This window comes from Mauremys mutica, chromosome 7 (genome assembly GCF_020497125.1).
Source record: "Mauremys mutica isolate MM-2020 ecotype Southern chromosome 7, ASM2049712v1, whole genome shotgun sequence".
In the NCBI taxonomy this organism is placed as follows: domain Eukaryota; kingdom Metazoa; phylum Chordata; order Testudines; family Geoemydidae; genus Mauremys; species Mauremys mutica.
The window spans coordinates 43,023,097-43,050,683 of NC_059078.1; the positions used below are offsets into that span (position 1 = coordinate 43,023,097).

General features: G+C 38.4%; 2 protein-coding genes and 1 long non-coding RNA gene across 8 annotated transcripts in view; 2 read left to right on the forward strand and 1 right to left on the reverse strand.

Moving 5' to 3' along the window:
- The window catches only part of PFKFB4 (6-phosphofructo-2-kinase/fructose-2,6-biphosphatase 4), a 111,371-nt gene extending 98,729 nt beyond the window's left edge, over positions 1–12,642 (forward strand). For 2 of the 4 annotated variants that reach the window (XM_045024234.1, XM_045024231.1), the window contains exons 14-15: positions 3,268–3,353; positions 9,802–12,642. In XM_045024234.1, the coding sequence (XP_044880169.1) occupies positions 3,268–3,327 (60 nt within the window). In that variant the 3' untranslated portion in view covers positions 3,328–3,353; positions 9,802–12,642. Of the gene's footprint in view, positions 1–3,267; positions 3,359–9,801 lie in introns of all 4 variants that reach the window. The other 2 variants (XM_045024232.1, XM_045024233.1) reach the window with 2 other exon arrangements.
- Positions 12,643–15,222: 2,580 nt separating this feature from the next.
- Positions 15,223–27,554, forward strand: LOC123375035. The gene is made up of 3 exons (XR_006581300.1): positions 15,223–15,360; positions 15,465–15,650; positions 27,389–27,554. It is a non-coding gene; the product is annotated as an uncharacterized LOC123375035 (long non-coding RNA).
- The window catches only part of PRKCD (protein kinase C delta), a 121,657-nt gene continuing 111,357 nt past the window's right edge, over positions 17,288–27,587 (reverse strand). For all 3 annotated transcript variants that reach the window (XM_045025590.1, XM_045025591.1, XM_045025589.1), the window contains exons 14-18: positions 26,899–26,961; positions 22,816–22,954; positions 20,218–20,406; positions 19,445–19,573; positions 17,288–17,823 (exon numbers count right to left, since the gene is read on the reverse strand). In XM_045025590.1, coding sequence (XP_044881525.1) covers positions 17,665–17,823; positions 19,445–19,573; positions 20,218–20,406; positions 22,816–22,954; positions 26,899–26,961 — 679 coding nt within the window. In that variant the 3' untranslated portion in view covers positions 17,288–17,664. The remainder of the gene's footprint in view (positions 17,824–19,444; positions 19,574–20,217; positions 20,407–22,815; positions 22,955–26,898; positions 26,962–27,587) is intronic.

Here is a 27,587-nt window from a genome sequence, read left to right on the forward strand (position 1 = left end):
ATTAGGGATTAATGAAGTCTGTCTTGCTGTAGGCTGACTGCAATTGCAGGGCTTCGTCTGTACTGAGAATTTTTAGCAATGCTAGCCAAAGGTTGGAACACTAGCACAGAGAAGGAATGGGTGTTTTTACATCTGTCATCTTGACCACCTCAAAGCAAGCCCGGCCAACTGAGGTTTCATCTTTTCACTGCAGAAGATAGGGGTGTGTTTACACTGAGATACCTAACTTGAGATATCTCAGTGGATGTAGCTAGTCAAGGTCAACCCGTATACCCCCCCAGTGGCTTGTATGTGTGCAATGTGTAAGCAGAGTTAGGAAGTCAGGCTTGTGGTAACTTATTGCATTCTTGTGGAATCAGAGTATGAGATGCTGTGTGTACCATAGCATTCTATAGTAACACGAGTTTGGATTGACCATATTACTCTGCCATTGATGGATTATAAAAGCTTACCCAAACTTGATAAGCATGGTGCTTGTGCTACTAGCTTTTCTGTCTACACCTTAAGTCTCCCTTGAAGTAAATTGGCTACCATTGCAAAGAATAATATGGATAGAGTTGAGGTGAATGCATTAGTGCAGTATAGTCAATTTATATTATAGTGAGAAGTTGGGATTTGTGGTATTGATTAAGGCCATACATGTGTGAAGATAGGAGATTTTTGTATGTTTGTGTGCATGGAAATGATGTGTGTGTAATATGATATATATATATATATATATTTGAGTATATATGGCATTTTTGTGACTAATCAGTTTATTGCATGCTGTTTGCTACTGGGCTTTGTAAGAAGTTTTATTATCTTGGTTGCACTGAGTTGACAAAACATTGGTTTCAGTAGCGATTCTAGTCAAGTACTTTCATTATGGATGTTTTTTATCATGTTTAGGCTTCACTGCTTTCATTACTTCTTTTCCTTCAATGGTTACATTTTGCCAGATTTTTTAATCTATTCTTCTTGATGCAACTTGCATATTATGCTGAAAGCCACTTAATAGGAACAGAGTGTAAATAATGGGATGCTTTCTGGTAAACACTTCACCTCACCCATCAGATGGAATATTAAACAATTCTGACGAATTGAACATGTTCTTTAACACCAAAATGACATCCTTATGTGGCCCTTTGTGAATATCCTTATTTTCAAGCCATGACTTTTTCAGTGATGATCCAAATGACTGTCTCCTGCAGTTCAGATGAAGAACTGCTGATTAACCTCAGTCTGCCACAGTGTCTTACAGCATGCAGCATATTTCCAGGAAATTGCTATTGGGAATATTCATTATGATGTTAACTTGTTAATTTGGGAAGAGAACCTGTTGAGTCACTGCATTCGCTCTAAATGTTATAATTATGGGTACCTGAGCACCTAATGCTGTTAATTAGCACCTTTTGACCTGAAATGCTTCACAAACTACACATCTGGTGTTGTTAAAATGTAATCATGTTTGGGGAGAAGGGCAGAAGTCAGGCAACAACTGTACGGTAGTGAAACTAGTAGAAAAGTTTGACAAAGGATAGCAGGGTAAACCTGAGTTTTTTCAGGGAAGACCCATGGGGATTTTATTACACGTAGAGAGTCACAGACGGGACCTGTATTTGAGATGTCTTCTGAAAGACCCACACTGAGTAAAGTTCATAGTATACATTTAAACTAACTAGGCAGGATGAAAGGCTAAGTTGATTAGGTCAGGATTAGAGTGTGGTATTAGAGTATAAAATATTTCCTTTATGCTATCTGTGTAAATGGTAGCTGCTACTGTAAAATCTAATTTTAAAATACTCTTTATTAAAGCTGAACAGCTACAGTATTAATTTAAAAATTACTATTACAAACAAGATGCTTTCCTAATAATTGTACTGTGTGCGCCTCTTAGATATAAATTCCATATCAATATATAAGGCATGCTACAGTGCATAGCAGATATTGAAAAAAATGTTTTAAAATACTTTATGTATTCTAAGAAAAATTCAACTGTCATTTTTACATTGCAAAAATACATATAAAGGAGTAGAATAACTGACTTTCCTATGTTTTCGATAATAAAGATGATCTATTTGAATTTGGACTCCAGATCTGACTGTTCATGTACAGTAGCATCAGATTTGTAATGACTTCAGTCTCAGTCTGGATAGGATAAAGGAGGAGTGATCTTTGTTTTTTTCCCATAATAAATCTTATGGAACTACTTCAACAATCATTTGAGTTCTCTGTCTGATGTTTTGGATTTTATTTCAGAAAGCAAGTTTAATGCCTTTGTATGGCAGTAAAATCTGTTTCCTTTGCTACATATCTTAGTCCATAAATTAGAGATTCATTGCAAAAACTCATTTTAGATTTATTTCAGTTAACTCAGTTTTTATCGTAAAAAGAAAAGAGAAATTTGCTCACCCTAACACAGAATCAGGGAAGTGAACAGAGAGAGAAACATGTAACCCAAATGCCCAAAGCCTTTTTTTTAAGTGGAAAATATATTTTTGGAATTGAAATGGCTTTGGTTTGAAGCATGAATTGATCTTTCAAATTGAACCTGAATGCACATCATTTGGTTTTTATTTAAAGTTGTAGGTAGGGTACTAGGTTAGCAGGTACTTTGTTTGAATTTGGTGATACTGTTGTAGGCCCCCAACTTGAGCTGCATGGGTGCAGCCAACATCAGGCTTATCAGCTAACCTGTCTGCCCTTTGAACACATGCTGCATTGAACATGGGCAATACTGTGCAACTTCTAATCAGAGGTCTACCCATAGGTACCGTTTTACTCTTGGAGGAGGGATTTTGTCATAACTCACCACATCAGGTGTAGTTTTTTGTATTCTAAACTAGCTATATTACAAGTAAAGTGAAGATCATGCTATGGAAATGCAGTGTACGGCTCTAGTTAGGAAAGCATTGCTATTCAGAGAAACCAGTTTACATACTTGATTTCAATGGGAGCGGAGTATGTGCTTAGTGGTTTTCCTGGGTAGGAATAGATTTAAGCACATGCTTAAGAGTTTTCCTGATTGGGGTCTATAATAGGAATCCTCTGCATGTGAATAACTGAAGTGTTAGCAATAAGATTTATGTAGGATTGATAGTTATTTTGTATAAGTTGTGCTGCTGTATGTTCTAATGCATTAAAAAGCTGTTACTTCACTGAATTTTCTGAGTGCAAAATCTTTTGTTGAAGTACAGCTGTGTACTTGTGAAGGAAGCTGACTGATATTTTATTGCTGCTTATTGCTGCATGATAAATATTCTCCTCTGTATTTTTATTATTATACAGAATGTAGACATTTCCAGACCTCCTGAGGAAGCCCTTGTAACAGTCCCTGCTCACCAGTGAACCTGTGTCCAGATCAGCTATCAAATGTGTGGTGCTGTTTTCATCCTATTACTTTAAAATACATCTTTAAAAAAATCATTCCAATCACTTTGAAATCAATTACAAAAATAATATTTAAATCATTGTACAGCACATAACATCTAAAATTGTCTAGGCATAGTGAAACTGTATTATACTAATTCAGTCGAACCTTAATTGGCTGCTGTTTGCTTTTTTGTTTTGTTTTTTTTAAGATTTTCATAATCCTGTGATTTTGCAGTTTTAATTTTTAAATTATTTTATAGGTCCAGTAACCGTTGGACTTTAGATGAAGTATGAAAGCTATGATGCATAACATACTGTGTGTGATAAGCACAAGCTGGGCACAAGTACTACTTGTTTCCCTGGCCTTGGGAGTGATTGGACTGTTAAATGTAGCAGAAAATAACATTTCCATAGTTAGCAAAACATTTAGTTCTACTGATCCATAGTGCTAGTGTGGTAGATCTGCTAGATTACCAAACTCTGTAATGATGTATATTTGGAGAGGAGGCTAGCAAGTTGAAGCTTATTTTATTCCAGACTTCAAACATAATGAGGAGAAGTATATGAGTATTTTAATGTGTGTGGTTTTTCTTAAAATATATTTCTGCATTGGGCGGATGGCCGAGTTCTCTGTGCACATAGTAACAATTTTCATTTGGTTTCTTTTGTTTAGGAATTAAGATAGAAACACAGAATCTTAAAGTTCCCTATTCATGGTCTGGCAAGCAGCAGCCACACTTACTCTTAGTAGTACGCTGCTCCTAGCGCATATGTGGATGACCTTTGAGTCGTCATGTAGTCTTCGAGTCTTCACCTTTGAGTCTTCAATAGTGCATACATCTTATCAGAGCTTACCTTGGGTACAATACAAAGGGCAATGGCCATTTCAGCTTAGTCTGTAGCTAGATTTTACTTATACTTAAAATAAATAAATAAATAAATAAAAGGTTGGTTGGAAGTTATCCTGGCCAAAATGGGTGCACACACCTCCCGAAGCATTAATAGAACGTTTGTGTGAAAGATGTCATGTTTACTACTGTCAAGTATCAGAGAGGTAGCCGTGTTAGTCTGGGTCTGTAAAAGCAGCAAAGAATCCTGTGGCACCTTATAGACTAACAGACGTTTTGCAGCATGAGCTTTCGTGGGTGAATACCCACTTCTTCGGATGCAAGTGGTGGAAATTTCCAGAAATTTCCAGAAATTTCCACCACTTGCATCCGAAGAAGTGGGTATTCACCCACGAAAGCTCATGCTGCAAAACGTCTGTTAGTCTATAAGGTGCCACAGGATTCTTTGCTATGTTTACTACTGATTGTCAAGCAATTATTCACCAAGAGAGTGCAACATGCCAGTGTCTAAAATCCTTTACACATTCTACAAAAAGAAATTGTAGCTCATTTGAAAGTTGAGTAGCAGCACGACCTTGCTGTTTTTTGGAGGATAGAGACCAAATTAACATAAATTAGAAGTGTCCGAGTAACAGGGGCAGCTTTGTTTTCATTGCATCGAATCTTGGAAAATAGGCTGTTTTCTAAGCAATTGCTTTTCATCTAAAAGAATAGCACAAATCCCTTGTTGTGTAAACTGTTTGTTCAGTTTATAGGTCTATTTCTCCAGCTTGTACATTTTTTACAAACATTTGCATTTTGGTGAAATTAACTATTTGCATTTTTTGATAATTACTGTTGAGGTCATGTACCCCACTATGTGCTCCTAAATACTATAGTGATAGAGATTAATTGATAGCTAGCTGGCTCCTGTAAATAATCTATCCTCCAGATAAAATCCAAGTATAGAACTTGAAGTTTCAAGTGTTAGCATGTAGTACTGGATAGGACATTAGACTGGGAGTCAAGTGACCTGGGTTCTGTTCCTATTGCTGCCATGGGTATCCTTGAGAGGTTTGCAGGGAAGTTAGTTATGTAAACCAGAGACGTGGAAAAGTAACAAGATAGTGAGTAAATGAGGAGGAGTGTGTGTGGCCCATTACTAAGGAGAATCCCATGCAATTGTAAATATATATTCAAAGTTAACTTAAAGCTGTTTCTGCTGTCTGATGTCTGTAATACTTATATCCTGCAGGTGTAGGTAAGAGTCAGTAAGTAGTTCTAAGAGTTCTTTTTCAGTTTGTATAACTGCCTGGATGTGGCAGTGGAGTAAGTGGCTCAATAACCGCTTACAGTTATTGTAGCACTAGAGAAAACCCTAGTAGAGGACAGAATGGATTTTTAACCCCGGGCTGATTGTACAGCGCTCCAAGGGAAATCAGCTAGTTATAGTGCCTAAGCTGCTACAATACACTGATTTAAAATATCTATTCATTTATTTTTATGTATTTTAGCTTTTGGGTTTTGGATGTGAATGCTTTTCACAAACGGAGTCTGGTGTTTTTTATTTTTATTTTTATTTTTTGTGTGTGGTAAACTAGCTGTGTCTGCATTCAGTGTATTTAACAACTCCTTGTATGGCTTCTTTCTGAAAAATACTGTCCTCCCTCCCTACTTCATTCCTTCCAGAATTGTTTTTCTTGCAAGCCAAGGGTATCCTGGAGACAGGCATAAGCCCATGTTGGCAGTCTCAAGAGCTGCACAGTTCCTGCCAGTAAAAAAACACTATTATGCGCTCTCCCATCCTGGTTCCATTTACTCTCACAGACATGGTTGCCATAGGTATCTGAGATGAATCCCTAGAAGACTTAGGACTATGGCCAGAACTTCTCATTACCAGACAATGTAGCTACGCCATCCTTTCTCTCCCTTCCCAAATCCTTTCTCCCTCATTGCACTCTTTCTGATAGAGAGGTCTCCCTCTTTTTTCTCTGAGGCCTCCATCTATTATGGCATATAGTCTACTCCAACAACTTCTTGATCTCCTCTTATTTTCCCTGGGATTTCCTGGAATTTGGCTTCTTGCCTTCCATCTCTTTGAATCAACAAATGCCCAGCCTTCCATATAGTGCAGCCAATACTGGGGCTCTCAGGCAGCCCACATAGACAACCCTTCAATAACTTAGTCCCAAGAGCCTGGTGGATGTGTCATTTTGATCCAAGTGTTGCACAAATTATTCTGAAAAATATAGGCAGATTGAACAAATACCATCATCATTGCTCTTTTGTGGCCATTCAAAGATTGGCTTGCTAAAGGCCAAATATCCATAGACAGGCGTTGACTCCAAATCCCTTGTAGTCTCTCCCAAAAACAGGACAGTCACTCTTCTCTCCAGAATTTGGCCTTTGCTGGGTTGTTGCACAAGAGATTATTGCCTCAAGAAAAAGGAGTCTCTGAAAAGATCATAAAGCTCACTTCAACTCCTGGAACCCCCTGATCCCATTAAGAGTTTGAAAGACATTCAGAATTTGCTGCCTGCCCAGAGAAAACTCATCTTTCAGTGCAGGGGCGGCTCTACCTTTTTGGCCGCCCCAAGCAGTCATGCGCGGGAGGCGCCCCGGAGCCGCGGGAGCAGCGGACCTCCCGCGGGCATGACTGCGGAGGGTCCGCTGGTCGCGTGGCTCGGCTGGACCTCCCGCAGCTGCGGACGGTTCGCAGGTCCGGTCCACGCGGGCATGACTGCGGGAGGTCCACTGGAGCCGCGGGACGAGCGCCCCCTCCGCAGTCATGCCTGCGGCAGGTCCGGTCGTCCCGGGGCTCCGGTGGACCTCCCGCAGGCGTGACTGCGGCAGGTCCGCCGGCCCAGCCTGCCGCCCCCCCCGCCCCCCCCGGGAAAGGGCCGCCCCACGCGCGTGCTTGCCGCGCTGGGGTCTGGAGCCGGCCCTGTTTCAGTGTCATCAGAATGACCTCTTGAATTTCCTCTGGAGGGATTCCATATGGGCTTAGTTGATGGCAGTGTAGGTTTCAAGGTTTGGTTTCAGGCTTGCCGGTAACATAACTTTCACAGAGTGATGTTTCCATAATTCTCTCACGAGACTCAGATCTCCTGTAAGATACGTTGCCCTAGTCTGGGGTCTTAACCTAGTTTTAATAACATTATTGGAACCAGTCCCTTGAGCCTACTGGCACATCTCTGATTAGACTGCTTGTTTACTGTTTCAGCAAGAAGAGTCAGTGAGCTAACAATCCTCACTTATCACTTTCTCACACATTGTCTTCCTCAGTTTTAAGATGGTATTACGTACTGAAACGTCTTCCAGGAACAGGACCGTTACCCAATTTTACTGAAATGAAAGGTGGTTCTGCTCTTGATTCTCTGCTGGGCAGAGGAACAGATTCACTGCCTGGAGGTCAAAAAGCCTGCAACAGCTCACCTGTGCTCCAGCGTTAGTCTTTTCAGAAACCTTAGCTATTTCAGAGTGTGTGAGAAAATAATCTTTGTGTCAATCCAATGCTGATTTGAAATAAAGGGAATGAATTAAAATAGAGAGGTTTTAAAAAAGAAGTGGGGGTGCTCTCAACTTAAGAAAAATCACAGGCTTTTTTCTACATACCGTTTTCACAAGTAAGAGCTAGATTTCTGTCACTGGAATAGGGTAGAGGAAAAAAACGGATTTCTCAGTTTTTCAATTACTTTTCTGTGTGCACTTTTGACTGCACTCTATGTATAGTCAGTTCCGCCATTTCCGCTATGTATAAGTCATTTTATGTCTTCTTATTAATGTAGGTTTTTACAGATCAACAAGAATATTTTTTAAAGGCAAATATGAGTATAAAATCACAAAAATTGACTAGCAGTTGTGGTTGTTGGTCATATTGGCGGGTGTAGAACCCTGAAACATGTTTAAACTTATTTTTGAAAATGAATTGTTTTCCAGTCACTTGATAGTAACCCATTAAGTAAAATAAAGCAACTTATCATACCAAAATCAATTTTCCAACTCACTTTTATTTTTTTATTAAATCAAGTCATTGTCTGGATGTGTGCTGTAGAGGAGGAGCTTGATAAATTTACTAAAAGTGACAGCTCTTATTATTTAATAGTTGTACTGCAATAGCTTTGCCCCCTCGTTGCCCTTTAGACCAAAACAAAATCAGAAAAGAAGTTCAAATATCTTTTGAGACTACGTAGAAAGATTGCGGGGGGGGGGGGGGAGGCAGTTTCTGGTGAAATTTGTGCAATTAATGAAAATCTCAGGTGTAGTAATAAAAGCAAATTCAGACAGAATTTTCAGTAAAGGTAGTTTACAATGTTTATAGTAGGAGAGTGGTTTTGTGGTTAAAACACAGAACAGGGAGATGGTCTGTGGCAAAGTCAGCAATAGGTGCTATATCTTCCACCCGTTGATAATGGGCCTGATGCAAAGCCAGCGGGAGTCTTTCCTGTGACATCATTGGTCTTTGCAGCTGGGGTTTCCACTTGTTAGTGGTTGAAAGAAAGGGCTCTGCAGTAGAGAACCCTACGCGTGCAAAACTTTTCTGCAGCCATCTTCTTCCCCAAGTTCTGTAGACTTGTTACTTCTCAGTTAAAATTTATATGGTTTCAGAGTGAAACTAGTGGTATAGAAACTTCATATGCTATCCAAACAGCTTTGGGGACAGTATTGCAGTCAGAGAGTAGAAAAAGTGGTTTTAAAATCACATCTAAATGCCAACCACTGGCACCTATCCCCATAATATGAGTGATAATATCTGTATGCCCTAACAGTAATTGTATGCTTGTGGGGAGGGGAGAATAGACCCTTCAGTTTTATTTACATTTTGCTTATCCAGCAAATAACCTTGAATGTAAGTGTTTTTGGTTTTATGAGACCAGGGAAGATAGTCAATGGAAAAACACTTTCTCTAAGACTGCAGAAACCAGTAAAAATGAATTCACTCAATTTCAGTTAATATAAAATCTGCTAGTAGCTAATAAAACTAGAAATCTGAACAGATACTATTTTGGGGACGAGTAAGTGAATAACTCGAGGACCTGATCCATGTTCCCCATCTTAGTCAAGCAGGGCCTAATGCCCAGAGGTGTGTGACAGTTATTGCTAAGTGCATAGTGCTACCTCATTTTCCTATGGAGTCTTTGCAAGACTGTATCTGAGGTTATGCTCGTCCAAAGAGTGCAGTTCCAGCTAAACTGACATAGCGCACAGTGTGGACAAGGAACCACATCTTTAAAGATAAACTTAATAAGACACATGCTCAGTGGACAGTACGAGAGTGTTTTAACAGCTGACATAATGGATGTCCTAACTGATGCTTTTTTATTGGCAGCAAAGGAGGCCTATGATCTGGTTCTAGAGAGTTGGCTTTGTAGAGAATTTAATAGCTGGCATGAAGTTTTAATCATGGTTTTTGAACTCTATATACTGGCGGGTGTAGGTGTAGGCTGGGCCTTATGTCTCATTTTATTAAGTCTTCTGAGAAAATGAGTGTCCAAGGTTCTGTGTAAGAAAAGCAAATTTTGTCTGTCTTTTGCTCTTTGTGATGTGCCATAGACTGAGTAAAAACCTACAGCAAAGCAGGAAGAAACTTTGCTTAAATCCCCTTTCTGTCTTTGGCTTGCAGAATGTAGGTGTGGATCGCTCGAGAGAGGAAGCCTTGAGGACAGTACCTAATCATCTATAACTCCCGTGGACCATGACAATATCCCCTGCCTGCTACAGAAGCACTAAGGAAATAGCTCAGGTACATGAGACTGGAGAAGACATCCAAGGAGGTCAAGCAGTGTCACATGCACACACTCCCTTTGACTGTAAGGCTTTTAGAATGTGATTCAATGACTTGTGGGAAAACCCACAATTCTGGAGGACACTTAATGCTGAAAACTGAAATGTGCAAGACTGGAAATATTTATGGGAAACCCAGTGAAGTTGCTATAAATTTTTCTTCTGTGAATATGCAGTTTTTCAACTGTTTTTATGCTTCACCTGTGGCTCATGCAAGATTGTTAATTGCTCGTCAGCTTCCTGTCAAGTTTTAACTGAACTTTTACTTTTTTCAATAATGGCTTTTCTAAGAGTACCTCTTATTTTTACTGTGAATGACTTCCTAGAATTAGATAACTTCTTTTTTAGTGTGTATATATATATATATATTTTGAATACATGTGAAATTCTGCATTTAATGCTCTGTAGGCTCCATTTGATACAAAAGCACTTCATATTGGAGGCTTGCTCTGAAAAGGTTCCTCAAATACTCTTTTTTTTCCATCCCGTCTATGTTTGAGCATAGTTCAGGAGTTGCAAAGCACCGTGTATGTGTGTCTTTTGAAATGGGGATGCTTTCCCCTTTGCCAAGAAAAAATATTTGATATTATATATTATGTTATATTGACAGTGAGAGAGGCTTTGCTATCACAGTAAGTTCCTTTATCTTCTCCGTGCAAAATAGCATTTTGTACCATGGTGGGGGTGCACTGTTATACAGTTGATCGTTATGGAAGGATGGTTTTAAGTACAGATAGCTGGCTTGCTAATAGTCCTATATATCCTAAAAAGAGATTATAAAGGGTAAGATGACAGATATCCTTCAGAATATCTGTACTGTCCAGGTTAAGCAACCTTTCCAAGAGAGAACACAACTTCCACATTCAGGGTGAAATATACTCCCTCAAAAGACCCAATACATCACTTGAATGCAGGAAAACTTCAATGTAAACCCTAAATGGGCTCTAATAGAGTGAATTTCACCCTAAAAGTATAAGGTTTTCTATGTGGGAGCATTAAGTCAATAGAGGAGAATCTTAAAATAGGATTTTAGCCTCCTGAGAATTGTGTAAGTACAAAAACACTTGAGTGAATTTGGAAGTTGATTTTTTTAAATGTCATCTCTATATTTTGTTTTTAAAATCCTGTGAAATTGCAAGTGCATTTATGTCCAATGCTAAAAAATAATAGAATTTTCTATGCATGTCTAGGCCACTCACTACCTTCATTGTTCATAGTATACATGTGGTGTTGGATGATAGAATTTAGCTAGCAACACCTAATTGTTAATGAAATGAAGAAAGCTGCCCATTAGTTATTGGAGTGTCTTTTTGATGTCTGTATTATGTATAATCCAACTTTTGCATTTATCCGTTAATACATTTAGTTGAATTTCAGCGTAGAGAATTGAGTTCTGTCAAAGTAGCTTGCAGGCAAGGACTAAATTGTTTTTTTGTTTTTGTTTTTTTTTTATGCAGGGCAGGGGACTCTAATATGTGCTGCTGTTGTGATTTGTTTTATTAAGCTAGTCTTAGCAATATAGTCAGTGTACTGGAAGTAAGCCATATAGCTAGATTTCATTTCAGAAAACGAATACATAGGATATCAAAAACACTTGCTTGGAACCTTAGCATCAAAAGCTTTTTGTCTGTAATCCATGCAACCAGTAATATGCATTTAAAAGTATATATTTATTTAGCTGTATTAATAGTTATTGTCTAATGTTATAGCACAAAGCACTGCTAAGACATTTATTGACGCACAGCAAAACAAACCCTAAAGATTCTTATATTGGAGAGGGAAGAGATGCTATATAGTGGTTTCCCTTCTGATAACCTATTTGTTCATAGTTCAGAAGAACAGCCCTGTCCTCTAAGGTGCCCTGTTTCCTCTGGATCTGGGCCACACAACCTACAGTAGGGATTATGTATGTTTAATGGTGGTAAATTGAGGAAGCCTAGCTTTTATCCATAGTTATCCAAGGCAAATTCCCAAATATTATCTTCTTAATGTGCTTTGAAAAGCAGAGGTTTACCAAGATAGAGTTTGGACTACTGTAGTTTTGAGCTTCGTCCTGGCAAAGGAAGCATGGTTATAAAAGGGAAATGTTTCCTTATATGAGTTTTTAATCTCAGAACTTTCAGAGGTGCTGTACAATTCTATATGGCTAAATGTTTTATGTATAGTAGATATTTTTATAGACTGCTTTTAAATATACTGTGATCAGAGCAGTTTCTCATTTGCAGGATGGGTGTATAGTAAAAAATCACCGTATACAAGTGTGAATAAATTGTATGTCAGTACTTGAAAATAAAAAAGAGAATCTGAAGCTGTCAATTCTATTTTAATTTACAAATAATGTCATTGACTGTATCTTAGTTAGTAAAAGGAAAATACTAGAATGTAAAAATAAGTAAATGATCACCCCCATCTCTCCTGTAAAAATTGAGAGTTCTGGAAATATATTGCAAGAATTACTTATTACTATCTAAAAGCTATATACATATTCCCATCTGTTTCGGAAAAGCAAGTCATCATCCAGAGGGGTTAACTTCTAAGCATGGTCTAGTATGTTTGTTTTATGTTGCTGTGATTGGATGGGATTAAACTAACCTTTCTGACATGACTGGTCTTCAATTTAATCTTCTAGGCAAAATGTGATCTTTCAGCCAAGTAATAAAGATCAAATGTTAAAACACAAGATTTGTGTTTCTTTCCTTGTCCCCTTAGACCAGCTATGCTACAGTAACATGTAGAGTTGTGTAAATATCTCCTCAGGTCAACACACTTTATGAATTTGTCCATTGTGGAAGGCTGTGAAATACTTTTTACAACATGTATCTCAGATAGAGAGAAGTGTGAGAGTAAAGGTTAAGTTCATTTCATTATCATCTGCTGAAAAAAGAGGTGAGATATACTACCTACAATGTGTGACAGAAGCTGAGATCTGCTCAGGTTGGCAAAAATCTTCTGCAATAGCGAAGAAAAAGCAATAGTTCAGATTTAAAATAGAAGAGGAAGTCAAAATTCATGTGAAATTATGATTGTAAATTGAGGCTTTGTGAATGAAATGTTGTTTTGTCATTCTAAATGTTAGGATCTGTGACATTCTAAAACAGGACAACTTTGGTTGTTTTTTTTTAAAAATGATTAATTCTCATCTACCTGATCATCTTCAGTACCAGTAGCTGCAAATTAGTAAGTAAAATGTTAATCTGCTGTAGCATTTGGATTTAAATAGTTCATTATGCATGTATAAATAAGCTAGACTGCATTGAGATGCAGTAGTGTCAGTAATGCTTTTTCTATTTCTGTTGCAGTTTATGAGAAGGAAAAACTTACCAGTGGTCATTTGTCTAGACTAGGGGCTCTCAAACTTGTTCATATCAGGAAGCACAGCTTACTGTGTTCTGGACACCTCTCCCATTCACACCTCCTCTTTGGAAAGTACTGATCACTACTAACTTTAGTCCCTCTTGGTGGTGTATTATTTACAACAGCAATTGCTATACCCTCTTCTCCTCAAATGTAGTAGCATTCTCTTTATTAGAGGTAACTCATTTCCAGGTGCCATTTTTTTAAAGGCCTTGGGGCTCCTCTGTGCAGTGAATTGTATGGACACTTAGCAGCAGCTGGAACTAAGAACACCAGCCCTTGTGCCCAGTCATCTCTTCAGACCAGTTTGGGAACGAGGTAGAAAATAACCGCAATCTACTGTCTTCCACAAGGTGGCTCTCACGCACAGTGGTTACAGGAAAGAAGGTATGTAATAAAGATTGGCAGATGATGGTAGTGATCTAACACCTTAGTCAGTTCCATTTATCAATGGGGAATTAGACTGTCACTTAAGTAGCAATACATCAAATATCTATAATGTATTAAATCTGAAGTATTTATTATGCTGATGCAGATAAAGATCACAATGAGTGTCTGGTTACTTGTTGGAGGGTATGTTAACAGACTACTTCATGCAAGGGGAGTTAAGCCTGCTGATACATTGATGTGCACGTGTGACACCAATTGGCTGAGGCAGGCATTCCCAGCAAGTCATTTCAGCATCTCCTACCAATTAGAGTGATGTGCGAGAAAAGAGAGCTTTGTAGAGCAGGGTCATCCCATATTTTGAAAGAGGAGCATGGGTAAATGTAACCAGTTAGAATTCTATTTTCTTTTGACACATTTTAAAATTTTTTCTTTCCTTGGTTAAAGCAGATACACATTTTCCCTGCTTGAAGGCCGAGAGCCTGATTTGAAACTGTATTTGTAATAACTTACTTTTAATCTTAGGGTGCATCTCTACCATTCTATTGCAGCTCCAGCTCAAAGTATGTACTTTGTACATGTACTTGGTGCTGCTAGCCCCTCCTGCTGCTACTACACTATTTTTGAGCCCTCCTACTGCTGTGGCTACACTTTTTTCTAAAGCATGCTTGCTTGATCAGCACTAGTGTAGGTATGTCACCTTGAGCTGGAATTTACGCCCCCCAGCTCCCAAGTGTAGACAGACATACTCCAGGTTTTGCTGTTCTGTGAAGTATTATAATTAACAAAACTATGCGTGTCAAATTAACGAATGTATATTTTGTGATTAATTCTTTATCTGCTTACTCACTGTTTTGTGAAATTTAAATCTTTCTGCACTGGGTTTGCCAGAGATAGCAAGGTTTTATTGTATTTAAATGAACCATGCTCATCTTCTGCCAACTATTTCATGTTTAAGCACTGCACTCAGTAGAAAGTTCTTCTGAAACTAACTGGCCTTTTCTTAGCATAGTTCTGTAGTTTATCACAGTACCTCAGGAAGGTTTTCAATAGGATACTCTCATGTTCAGTAACAATAGTTCCTAATTCTAAATTCTTAGAGGACCCCCCTCAATTTTTTTGGTGCATCTTGGATAAAGAAATCCAAAGGAGGAAATGATTCCCTTTTGATCTCAGCATAGTGGCTTGTCGCCATTTAAAAGTTAGGTACATTTGATTGTTGAATTAATGAGCAGTTTTGATTATGAAATTTACATTTATATAGCTTGTGTGCAGAAAAGGATTTTTTAAACTTAATGGACATTAGGCTAATATGCTGAAGCACCTACACTTAATGGTTCTCTCTCACACACACTTATGCTGTCTTCTGTGACAATCTGGTAAGTAACTGTTTTTATTCTTGCTGTGTAGCACTATTTGCTGGGCTAATGGCAGTTACATAGCTGTGGAATTTTCGTACTGGATAGCAAATCAGGGCCCTCTGTTATGCAATACACGTATAGAACAGCAGAACTTCAGTATTGTCTTTTGATCTATCTGCTAGTTTAAGGTCCATAGTATGCCACAGGCCCAGTTATTTTATGTAGTAGAGCGAGTGGTGTATGTCTAGCTCTATAGTTAATGTTGGTTATGATCCAAATCAGAGGTTGTGCATTGAGTAAGTCATCTTTCTATTTACTTGGAAGTAGACCTGTGTGAACTAGTTTTGTAGTAATGAAAGTGGTTTAACCCAGATGAATCCTTTCCCTCCATCATGTGCAGATGTTATTGAACTGTGGAAAGTTCATATGTGGTTATAACCTACTAAAAGGAAGCATGGATTTGCTTTAACATCAGTTGTGCTGAAACACATGGAGCTACAGATGTTCGATTTGAAAGCAGGTGATTTATATGGAACAGCACCATGTCTGGCAGTTCAGCGGAAATGTTCCATCTCTGAAAGGCCAGGTAAGTGGACCCAATATTCCATACAATAGCTGAACCAGGGCTTTTTTGTAAGAGGCAATGATCTTATTGCTCACATCTATTAATAAATGCACTTAATACTTTAGCAGTGGAAACTTGTACTTCAGTCTCTAAAAATTTACTCCTAGTGGGTTGTTGCCAGATACTTGGGCCAGAACATCTGATGCGTATGTTTGCCAAGAATAAATATTTAGAGTAACCAATGAAGCATAGCACATGGAAAAAAGATGTCAGACAATTAATTGGAACTAATTTATTTTTTCCTAATGTAACCCATCCTTTTGAGTTACATTGCTGGTGGAAGGTTGTAGTAGTTTAACTATTGTAACGATGCAGGATAGAAAGGAGATGTAATATTGGTTGGAGGAGATAAATTAGTTAAATTCAGCAGTATTTAATCATTCTTGTATTTCAAAAACTAGAGGGACACTGAGGCTAAACTTAAAGAAGAACCAATGTTTTATGTACAGCTGCAGACAACACCACATTTGTTACTTAACTGTGGCATGAAATTGTTTGGCACAGAACACTCTGGAGGCTCCATAGTTACATGAGTTCTTAAACTTTTAAAATATTGGATGGTGTCTTACAATAAAGTATTAGTTTGTAATGAAGCAAAGTTGTTAGTGTCAGATGCTTGCCTGTTGGCTCATTCTGACCAAAGAGAAACTAGTGTTGGGTACAGGTTTCAGAGTGGTAGCCATGCTAGCAAAAAGAACGAGGGAGTCCTTGTGGCACCTTAGAGACTAACAACTTTATTTGAGCATAAGCTTTCGTGGGCTAAAACCCACTTCATTGCATGCATGCAATGGAAAATACAGTAGGACGATATACACACTCACAGAGGACATGAAAAAATAGGTGTTGCCATACTAACAATAACGAGAGTAATCAGTTAAGGTGGGCTATTGGCAGAGGGGCATCTCCTACTGATATGTGCATTGGCCAAACGGGACAGTCTCTACGCAAAAAAATAAATGGACACAAATCAGACGTCAAGAATTATAACATTCAAAAACCAGTCGGAGAACACTTCACTCGATTACAGACCTCAGTCGCAATACTCCAAGAAAAAAAACCTTCAAAAACAGGCTCCAACGAGAAACTGCAGAATTGGAATTAATTTGCAGACTGGGAGTGGATGGGTCATTACACAAAGTAAAACCTATTTCCCCATGACAATTTTTTTCACCCCTACTGTTACTCACACCTTCTTGTCAACTGTTGGAAATGGGCCATCCTGATTATGACCACAAAAGTTTTTTTTTCTCCTGCTGATAATAGCCCAAGAGTAACTGATTACTCTCATTATAGTTAGTATGGCAACACCCATTTTTTCATGTCCTGTGTGTGTGTGTGTATATATATATATATCTATCTTCCTACTGTATTTTCCACTGCATGCATCTGATTAAGTGGGTTTTAGCCTATGAAAGTTTATGCACAAATAAATTTGTTAGCGTCTAATGTGCCAGAAGTACTCCTCACTCTTTTTATAGTGTTGGGTAGAGTATCCTTAAGAAAAGCTTTGCTTTTTAAATCAGGGACATTTCTATAGTATCAATTTACCTTTTACAATAGATTGAGAGTAAATGAGAGTCATTTTGGAGAAAAAAGTGTAGTTGCTAAAATCACAAAGTTTAATATAACTTCAAATTATTTTACTGAAGATGAATAAAAGGGCCTCAACCATATTTAAAAAACGACAATCTTTTCTAATGTCTTGTTTCCAGAGCAAAATATACAGCATATACATATATAATTACATTTAAGTAACCAAACACAAAATTTACAGTTTCCCAATTAATGCACACGATTCTTAATATCTTAAACGTGACCATGCAAAAAACCACTGCCAGTTAATCAGCAGTAAGAAATTTTTCATGCTACTGTATATTATTTTGAAGGAAAGGTATAGACACAACATTGTTGGACCACATGTCACTTAGCGTTTGGAAGCCTCTGTTTACAATGTTTAACCCCAAATGTTCAGAGACTATTTAGCCAGGATCTGTTCAAACTTAGGGTTAATAAAAGAGAATCCAGCAAATGCAGACTGATCCATAGATTCAATCAAATTTTTGTCACTGTAAGATAACCGTGCCTTCTCACTCAGAAACTCTCGGTCAAAGTTGTTGTAGTCACTTGCTGATTTCTGTGTTAAACAAAGAGGGTGGAAATAGTTAGTTAGTGACTTCTTTAGGCTGAAGCTGTACAGAAAAGCAATCAGATTTGCTAAAGAGAAAAAGTTTAAAAAACCCGTAACAGTGAGCACAACATTAAAATGCTTCATTTACTATATGTAAGATCTTGAATCCCTACAGAGCATTACCTTAGCATATTTTCAGAGTTCCAATGATTAGAACTACTGGGGTGATAAGAGTATTAAATTACACTACTTTACTGATGAAAACTCGAGCCAGACTAGTGAGAAGGAAGTTAAGTAATGCTGTGTAGAAGCATGAAAAGTTTAGAAGTCTGTAGACAATGTTCTTGAAAGCTGATAGTGTCAATCTTTCTACATTTACTTTGACTAAAATGAACTGCCGTTTTCGTTCATCTACCTCAAAGATGTCATAGTTGTTGGCCTATCCGTTACTGTTTTAACTAATGATCTTACCACTGTGCTAGCAGATGATAGAGATATTAGCTAACATGATCCCAGTGGACAAAACCAGAACACTCATCTGTTGAGTTGTTCATTCTCAGTCAACCGAAAAATTCCATGACTATCACTAAGAGGGTTAGACACGTTCTAAGATGTGCTTTTTAAAAAGTGGTATTGCTAGAACTCCCCCAGGGGAGGAGATATCTAAGTAATAATTAAAGGCAAATAGCACTAGACTTAGATAGCTCCTTCTGCTGTGTACGTAGAGGGAAAGAGCCATGTAAATACCAAACAAAGAAAAAGCTACAATTGAGAATGACTACTAGCCAATTTAACATAATCAATAAGATTGGCAGGTGCCTATCCTTGGCTCTGCTCAAAGAACTTAACGGTTAAACTGTGCATATGATGGAGATAGAAATCCTTTCTTCCCCCTAGATATTAAAAGAAAACTGATTTGAGGTGGTGTGGAACACTTGCATTTCCTAGACTGGTATTAGATAGGGTTTTGGCTACTGTTCCATTACAGGAAAGCAACATATGGTGCTAAATTAAGTGCTTTCCATATGCCTATGGAAGATTCCTAATCCACATATAAATGTATGGTATGTCAGGAACGATTATAGTGAAAGTTATCTTTAAACATATATTGAGAAATGCAATCAGTGTTCAGATTCTTTTGGTCTGAGTGGCAGTGGTAATGATTGATTCTTTATATATAGTTATTTTAAATTGTATATTCTACTATATAGTGTCATCTCAAGTGGTACTATGAGTTTAATAATAATCTTTTATCATGTGAGCATCCCACCCTATGCTTGATAACATGCAAGTACAGGATGCTCTTAGTTGGACCAGCTGTAGATTTTTCCATTGATTTCTTTCACTGAAAAATCCTTATATCCACCTGTTGTTCACATTCCTTTCCTCCTGTTAGGAAACCTTCAAGCTTTTTTTTATCATATTGTTTCTTCAACAAGCATCTTTATTAGTGGCATCCTCATAGCCATACTATCTAACAGTTTTTGTTTAAGTCACCACCTGTCTCTAGTTTCAGGAATGAGAATTGGGAAACTCAGAATGGCAGCAACTCTGGGTCTTATAGTCTACATGGTTGGTTACCCAGATGATTCATATTGAGTACAGTAAGTGTTGGAATGATACATACCACTTTTGGTTTGAAAGGGGGCTCTACCTCCCTCTTCTCTAGTGCTGTCCAGTTGATGGTTTTGAAGAAAGAATGCTCCTTGATGTTCCCAGTAATTCCTAGTCTTTTTGTTGGATCCCTTTCAAAGAGCTTTGAAAGAAAATGTGTATAAGATTGAGTTCTGAATCCTTACATCTCCTCAGTGGGAAAGGGAACCCAGGGCTTTAGCTGGTTCTGGGGGTACATGGGCACTGACAAAGACAGGGGAATTGAATCATATGTACTGTGGAAGGGAACAGGTAAGCCACTGACAGTGTGATTGCTGCGCAGACATACTTTGTTTTCTTAGAGTGATTGCAGTTCATGTAGACATACCTGAGCTAACTTGAATCAAGCTAGCTGTGGCAGCATGGGCTTCAATATAGAGGCTGTACAAGCCCATCTGTTTAACTACTCCATGGAGTAGCCTGGGCTGAAGCACATGTTCCTGCAGCTTCACTGTTCCAGTACCTGAGCATGCCCTGTGACTGCAGATCAGACAACCCTGAAGGGTTTCCCTGTCCCCTCTAACATAGTATAGACTAGCCTTTAGTGCTAAATCTGCTTTCGTTTCAGTTTAATAAAAATCTTTCACTCCTTGCCTAATAATTGCACTTCTATGAAAGGTTTAAAATTATGAGGCGATACTTTACTGAAAGTGCAATTTGGTAACCTGAGACGTTAGTGCCAGCTTCTCTTCCCTTAATACAAACTTAACAGTAGGACCTACTGACTGTGTCACAGCCAACACCTACCTTCTCCAGTAGGTCCTTCGATTCCTTGGTAATCCACCGCGGGTAGTGAGGCGTGTCCACTCGGATTGACTCGAACAACTCATCCTCATCATCACCATGGAAAGGAGATTGTCCAATAAGCATCTCATACAGCAAGACTCCAAATGACCACCAATCCACAGAAAATGTGTACTTCAAGCCCTGAAGAATCTGTTGCCATGACAGGACATGTGCAGGGGAGAGAAACACAAATTCTAATAAGGAAATGCTACCTCCAGAGTCTCACTTAACTAGGTCCGCAAAGACTTAAAAATAATTTGTTGGTCATGTCCAAAATCCCAGTCTACACCTTAAAAGGTTAGATAAATCAGCTTAGATAAATGCATTACTGGTAGAAAACTGATTAGGGATTTGCAGCTTTTTCATACACACTGTAGACCTGCATGTCAACTACAGCAAAAAGAATTACAGGCATTTTCAAACAGCAAAATCTTCATAAATCAAGAAGCCATAGAAGAAAAAAATAAGTAAGCTTTTGACGTGACTATGTCCTACTTAAATGGCTACACTTTAGCTTGTAGCTAGCTGGATATGGAAATTTGTGTAGCTAAATTTTTTGTCCAGATTTGTAAATATATTGGTTGTTCACTTGTAACATGGATTTCCTAGGAAGAAATATTGTTAGACACCTGACAACTTGGTTTTTCAATCTTTAGAAGAGAGAGGACTTAATTCTCTTCCCACTTGTACTAGTGTAAGTCACACTATAGGACTGGAGGAAACAAGATTGATTGTGATCAAAGAAAATAATTTACTAACAAATGGACGTTTGCTGTGACGAAGCTCTCATAGCTGTAACTAGGATTTCAGTTATCCCACTCTGGACTATAGTACAGGTGAGTTTTTAAAAGCAAGCGACTTAAGAGCACAAGTCCCATTGAATTTCAGTGGGACTTATGTTAAGTCACTTAGCATTCGTCTGTCCCAACCCCCTACATCAAAATGTTTTATACCTACAAGCTGGTTTCATTTTGAGTTTCATGATGTGGGAGAAGGAGTCAGCAAAGACCAGCTCTGAATTTTTCAAAGAAAGGTATAACAATCCAATGGCTGGAAGTTGAAGCTAGATACATTCGGACTGGAAATAAGGTGTACATTTTTAACAGCGAGAGTAATTAACCATTAGAACAAACTACCAAGGTTTGTGGTGGATTCTCCATCACTCAGTGGATGTTTTTCTAAAAGATCTGCTCTAGGAATTATTTTGGGGAAGTTCTACAGCATGTGTTATGCAGAAGGTCAGACTAGATGATCACAATGGTCCCTCATGGGCTTAGAATCTGAGTCATGTAAGGTCTCTAATGAAAGCCTATGTCACATAATCATTGCAACACACACACACACACACACACACACACACACACACACACACAGAGAGAGAGAGAGAGAAAATTATGTTCTTAAGGTCTGTGACTAGCGCCTGGTCACCACACAGATAAAAAACAGGTTTTCTTTCAGGAACAAAATGTCTGCTTACACTGTAAAATAAGTATCATATGGTTCATAGTGGCCCTCCATTTACTGTCTGAGGTCAGTGCTCAGGAAGGATTGTGAAATCTTCAGAGAGGAAATATATAGGAAGACATGAACTAGCATTTTATAAAAAGGACAATGAACTTTGGTGGTATAACTATGGGACAGGAAGGTATATCCTCATTCTTTCCATCTGTGCAGCCAAGCTGCTAGCAAGCTTGTCCTTATGAGATGGGGTCTTAGTCACTCGACTTGAAAATGCTGGGGAAAGGACATGAGGTAAACTATCTTGTAGGAAACAGGGGAATGCCTTGTAATTAAGTTTTCGTCTCTAAAAAGTGCATTGTTTTTGTTTTATATGTAACCATTTTTCTAGTATTCTCACTTTCTGTCATGTGAACCTCCTCTGTTTGATAGTAAACCTAAGGTTGTTTGCTTCACCCACAGCACTCATGAAAAGTGTTGATCCTGAGGAATCTTACAACTTGGTGTGTACTATTCCTTTGGGAAGAGCAGATCTAAGTTCTGTGAGTGTTCAGGGGAACAGAGGCTGAGCATTCCTGAGGGATACTCTGAATGGGATGGGCCTATCACTACCTGTACAGAGAGTAGGAGGCCTAGAAGGCAGTGCTTCTGGTGCCAGAGGGTAATGATTTTCGGGGGCTGATCCACAACAGACAGAGACAAGACTTCCTCACACTAAGGGCAGGTAAGTGGCAAGGTGCCTCACAATCATGGAGAAGCACCACAGTGGAATTATACCAGTGTTCATTGGGCAATAAAGCAGAAGGGATAATGGCAGCTTAAAACTTCACTAGCTGGATAGATTTAATATAAAAAATGAATTGATATTTCAATAACCCAATGCATGCTTTAGAGTTCTGCAGTATTTTTAGGACAGCATCTGGATTAATCTCATTCTAATTGGATATCTAGCATTTAGGAATAAATATTTTTGAAAGTAAATTCTGTGAAAGGAAAGATAATTACATGTTGGTGAGTGCCAAAGGAGGCTTTCTAAGCAAATTCCACATTACCATTATCAGAACTTTGCTCTTCTAAGTACTTGACTGGTTCTGTGCTTACCTCAGGTGCTATGTAATCTGGGGTACCACAGAAAGTGCTTGCTCTGTTCTCTCCAACCACATTCTCTTTGCACATCCCGAAGTCAGCTATTTTGATGTGGCCTTCTTTATCAAGCATCACATTGTCCAGTTTGAGGTCTCTAGATGGAAAGATTAAAAAAAAAAGTCAGTATACTACTTGGTTGAAAACAAGTGACACACATTACTGCCAGGAAAGGTTAAACAGCCTCTCACCAGGTGAATATAATGACTAAAATAGGTAGGTTTTTCCCATATGTCACAGTGCAAGTTATTTATATTGTTAGTAGATCTGGGCAAACAAACAGGTTTTTTTTATTTGGGTGGAACCGAAAATTTATTTCCAAAACTTTCAGCAAATCAGAGAAAAGTTTTCATTTATATTTCAGGAAACTTAAATGTCTTGATTTTTACTATAATAATTCACCAAGATCTACGCAAATCTCTGAAATTTCAGTGTTGCCATATCTGCAGTCTTTGCAGAAAATTTTTTCACCCAGCTGTAAATGTGAATCCAAAAGACAATTTGTTATGTCCCCTCTCCTCCCCCTCCATGTTTTAACTATTTCCACATTAAGCAAATACCTAAGAAGTGAGCTAGGTAAAACTGAAGTTTCTGCAAGCATAACCACAGGAGCTATGGCTAGGTGCAGCACTGCTACCATTACTTGCATCTGTTATAACTGAGTTCTCCCCTTTCCCTGTAAGCACATGGTAAATTACTGTAATCTATTTTTCTATCCTTACCATGTTTGCCTTTTGCCAAAATCCATTGTGATATTATTATTACCTAGAAGGAAATAGACTTATGTTCAGGACAGTCTCTCCTGGTCCCTGTTTTCATTGGTGGCTGAAGGGAAGAAGTTAAATGTTTGGTACAGAATTACTTAGTAAGTATTGGGAATTAATAACTCACAATGTGTAAGAACTAAAAGACCTGAAAACAGCTACCTTTTACAACTGGCTCACAAATATTTTGCAAGGGTCCCTGCCATAGCGTGAAGGGAAAAAATCATAGGCAAAGTGTCTGAGGATTTTGGGACAGCAACATGTACCTTCCAACAACTGTTCGGAAGCTATTTCACCTGAGAGACTATTGCCATTGAACAGATGCCTGCACAATGAGTAACTGAAAAATCCAAACTCTTCCCTACCCATGTTGCAAAGATGGCATTTGTACAGAATATCTTTGAAAAATTGAACAAGGCTAATCACTAATTTCATGTATTGGTATCCTCTGTGGAAATTCATGGGACACTAATGAACCACAGAAAAGACTTGTCTTCTGCTTGTCAGCAGCTCAATTTGGATTCTACTCAATTTTGTAGCAAGTGCAAGGATTCTTATTTCTAGCTGGGATTTTCAAAAGTGGTTAGATGACTTGGGAACCCAGCTCCCTGTGAAAGTCGAATTCTTGCCTTCAGTTATTTTCTTTCTGGGTTAAAAAATAGTTCCAACTACCTTGTCATCACTTGTATACTGCCAATTGAAATAGGATATGTCAGAGCTATTGCTCAAATACCTGAACACTTCATGATTTAGATGTAGCTGAAATGTCAGCCTAGTTTTTAGTTGTGAAGATTATAGACCACAGCATTATTGCTAATTCTGTTCTATAATCCTAGATACTTGCTTTGAAGTCTCTTAGGGCAATGTTCTGTGTGTCTAGAAACTCACTTGGATTCATTTGTACTAAATTTTGTTTTTGTAAGTTTGGCATGACCAGAATGAGATTTCATCCAAAGGCCAACCAACTTGGCATCTAGTCACAGATGACAGTACAAGTATAGCAGCAGGGGATTGCACTTCACAGTGACCACAGTAAATTATTGTTAAACACTGTGTTCACACTGATTTGCTGAAGTCTTGTTAAATCATTTAATGGTGTGAACATTATTGATGCAGTATCTCCAAGTCTGCAGGAAAAGCAGTTATATTCCCTTCTTTGAAGTATTATGCATTTTTTTGTGTGCAGCAACACATACCAAGAAAGGCAGACTGAACAGCTGCCAACAACCCTGCTACTGACCTATACAGACATGATTAGAGCAGATGTTTCACAAGATGACTGGGAATTTTTTTTTCCTTGATGAGTTCCCAAAAGCAGCTGCTAAGATTGTCAAGAGAGGATGATCTACTGCTCAGGATATGAAACAAATGTCAGAACTGTCCCTGACCACTCCAGAAGCACATGGTGTGACAGGCTGCACCGTTAATCCTCTCTCCAAGATTGGACATGACCCCCTACCTGTCCCATTGGATTATAGCTGTTGATACATAGACAAACGTCATTATTCTCATTTAAATGATTTAGTTTACTCCAGTAAAATCAAATAACCGTTGACAATTCACCTGGAATTTGTTCATTCCAGCATCACAAATGTTAAGTTTGTAGTGATTTTATGGGCTTGTCTACATGGGAAAATTTACCACCAGGACTCCCTTTCAGGTGGGGGCACATCTTCTAGAATAAGAGTGTGTTTCCACCATTTGTTTTGCTGATAGATGTCTTCATATAGATAAATCCTTAGGCTGTTAAACAAAGGTTTTTCATTTGATTGTCAAGTGTCTTGGGGTCTTCTCCCATGCCACCTGCACATTACAGCCCCTCAGTGAAGATGCAGTGTGGGCTGCCTTGAGCAGCACCCACTTTCAGAAATTTGCTAGTAGTTGATGGATGTATACAGGAGATGCAACCCAAATATCCACAGGAAACATGCAGTGGAACATTTTCTCCCCTCTGCCTCTTTAAAAAAAGAGGGCCTATCCCCACCCTTCAAATTTAGCACATAAAGGCTAGTGTTATCAGAACTGCTGACTTGCATAATGTTACGAATTATACCTGTAGGCCACGCACCGTTCGTTTCTAGGCTGAGGCACAAAAACCAAAGATTTACAGAGTGTCCAAATAACAAAGTTTTACTGTGCAAGGTTCAAACAACGTTCAAACGTGGTGTCCCTCTGCTAGTCAGGGAGAGACCCAGGCTGCAGATTACATAGAAGTTATATACGTTTTAGGAGTGCATACTACCCTCTTGAATCGGAAGCCTTAACCAATAAACAAGCCATTTTCTTATCTTTAGCCTATTACAGTTAATCACTGTCCTCGTGCTGGCTAGTGCACAGTCCAGCTGTTACCTTGCATACTAGAATTTTTCCTTAATTATGTTGTTACAGCTGTGTTCCTATCCTCTTTCATGTTTCTGACTTTATCTTTCTTTAATGCTGCCCTTGGGAGCCGTGTATGTGATGTGCTCACTTTTAGTTAATGATGGATACAAAATAGGGAAACTTACAAAATGGAGTTGCTCATGCTAACTACCCTTAACAATAACTAGCACCAGCACCACAGCATACAGCTAGTCTTCTTTTTCCTAGGTCCACTACTAAATGTGGGTAAGTGTACATATATGCTGAACCAGGATATTACATAGTAACTTAAGTCTTACCGCTTTCCCTTATTGAAACATAAAAGTAAGAGGTAGCAAAGGTTGACAGTTTGAGCTCAGCAGCACTAGGAAATGGAGTTACACCATATTTACTCAACTGCACTTGAGATCAGAATGTAGCCCACAAGTTCTAAACACAGCACAGTGTGAAGAATGTGGACATCTGCAAGCTCATTTCTGACCTGAAGTTACACCCCAGGAAGCAGTGTGTGTCTCCTTATTTCCTAGAGAAGGCAGCAGCAGAGAGCTTTAGCCTCAGTGCTTTTCACAAAGTCAAACACAGCCTCAATCTCCATTACCACTAACATAAAGTCAAACTATCTCAGTCTGAGTACTGTGCTTGGCAATAACTAATGGGAAACAAAGACACTTCTGTGTAACATAAATAATATTTCATTATACTTGTTGCCAAGGAGAAAACACAAGAAAACAATTATAGATTCATCTCAAGTACTTGCTGAATTGCATCTTAATACCCTTGGAATAAAATCCAATGTTTAATAAAGAACTGTTTCTTGTATATGTCCTGGTTGTAGGTTAATCACAGAATCCACTAATACATCACAAGAAATATACCAAGTGTAATGGGCCCCGTATCAGAGGCGATCACCACTCACCTATAAATAATGCCTTTGCTGTGAAGAAATTGTAAACCGCATACTATTTCAGCTCCATAAAACCTGAAATAGAGTAACAACACTTCAAACTGGCTTGCTTAGACTTTTACTACATTGTGAATGCAACTAAGAAAAAGTTTTTTTAATGAAAGACGAATAGTACTGTAAGTTTACATAATTTAATGATTGGGGGGAAATCCCATATGTTTAGTTTTTGCATAATTACCTTGTATAGCTTGCAATATGGACATAATGCAGTGTTTAATACTATTTCGGGTGGATTACTGTATGTAATAAAACTGCAGTTAAAATTAATCTCTCATATCTTTCCAAGGAATGTGGCCTGAAAGCTACAAGGTTTTTGTTATAACACTGCTATTCAGTTCTATACACACAACTCCAAACATTATGGAAGATAGCAACTTCCTTTTCTTCCACCATGGAACATTCTCCCTGATCTAACCTTTAATCTTCCTTTACACACTTGCAGAGAGGGGTATAGCTGAGCTCCAAGAGGCAACAGAAAAGAATAAAAGGTCAGAGTACCAGGAATCTCATGGATGGATTTCTTCATGCAAGAGAACGCTTCACCCCATCTTTCAATAGTAAACCTGACTATAAAAAGTCAGTGAAATAAAAGTCGAGCTGAACAAAGCTAAACACCTTCCTTCAGCATTCACCAAAATATC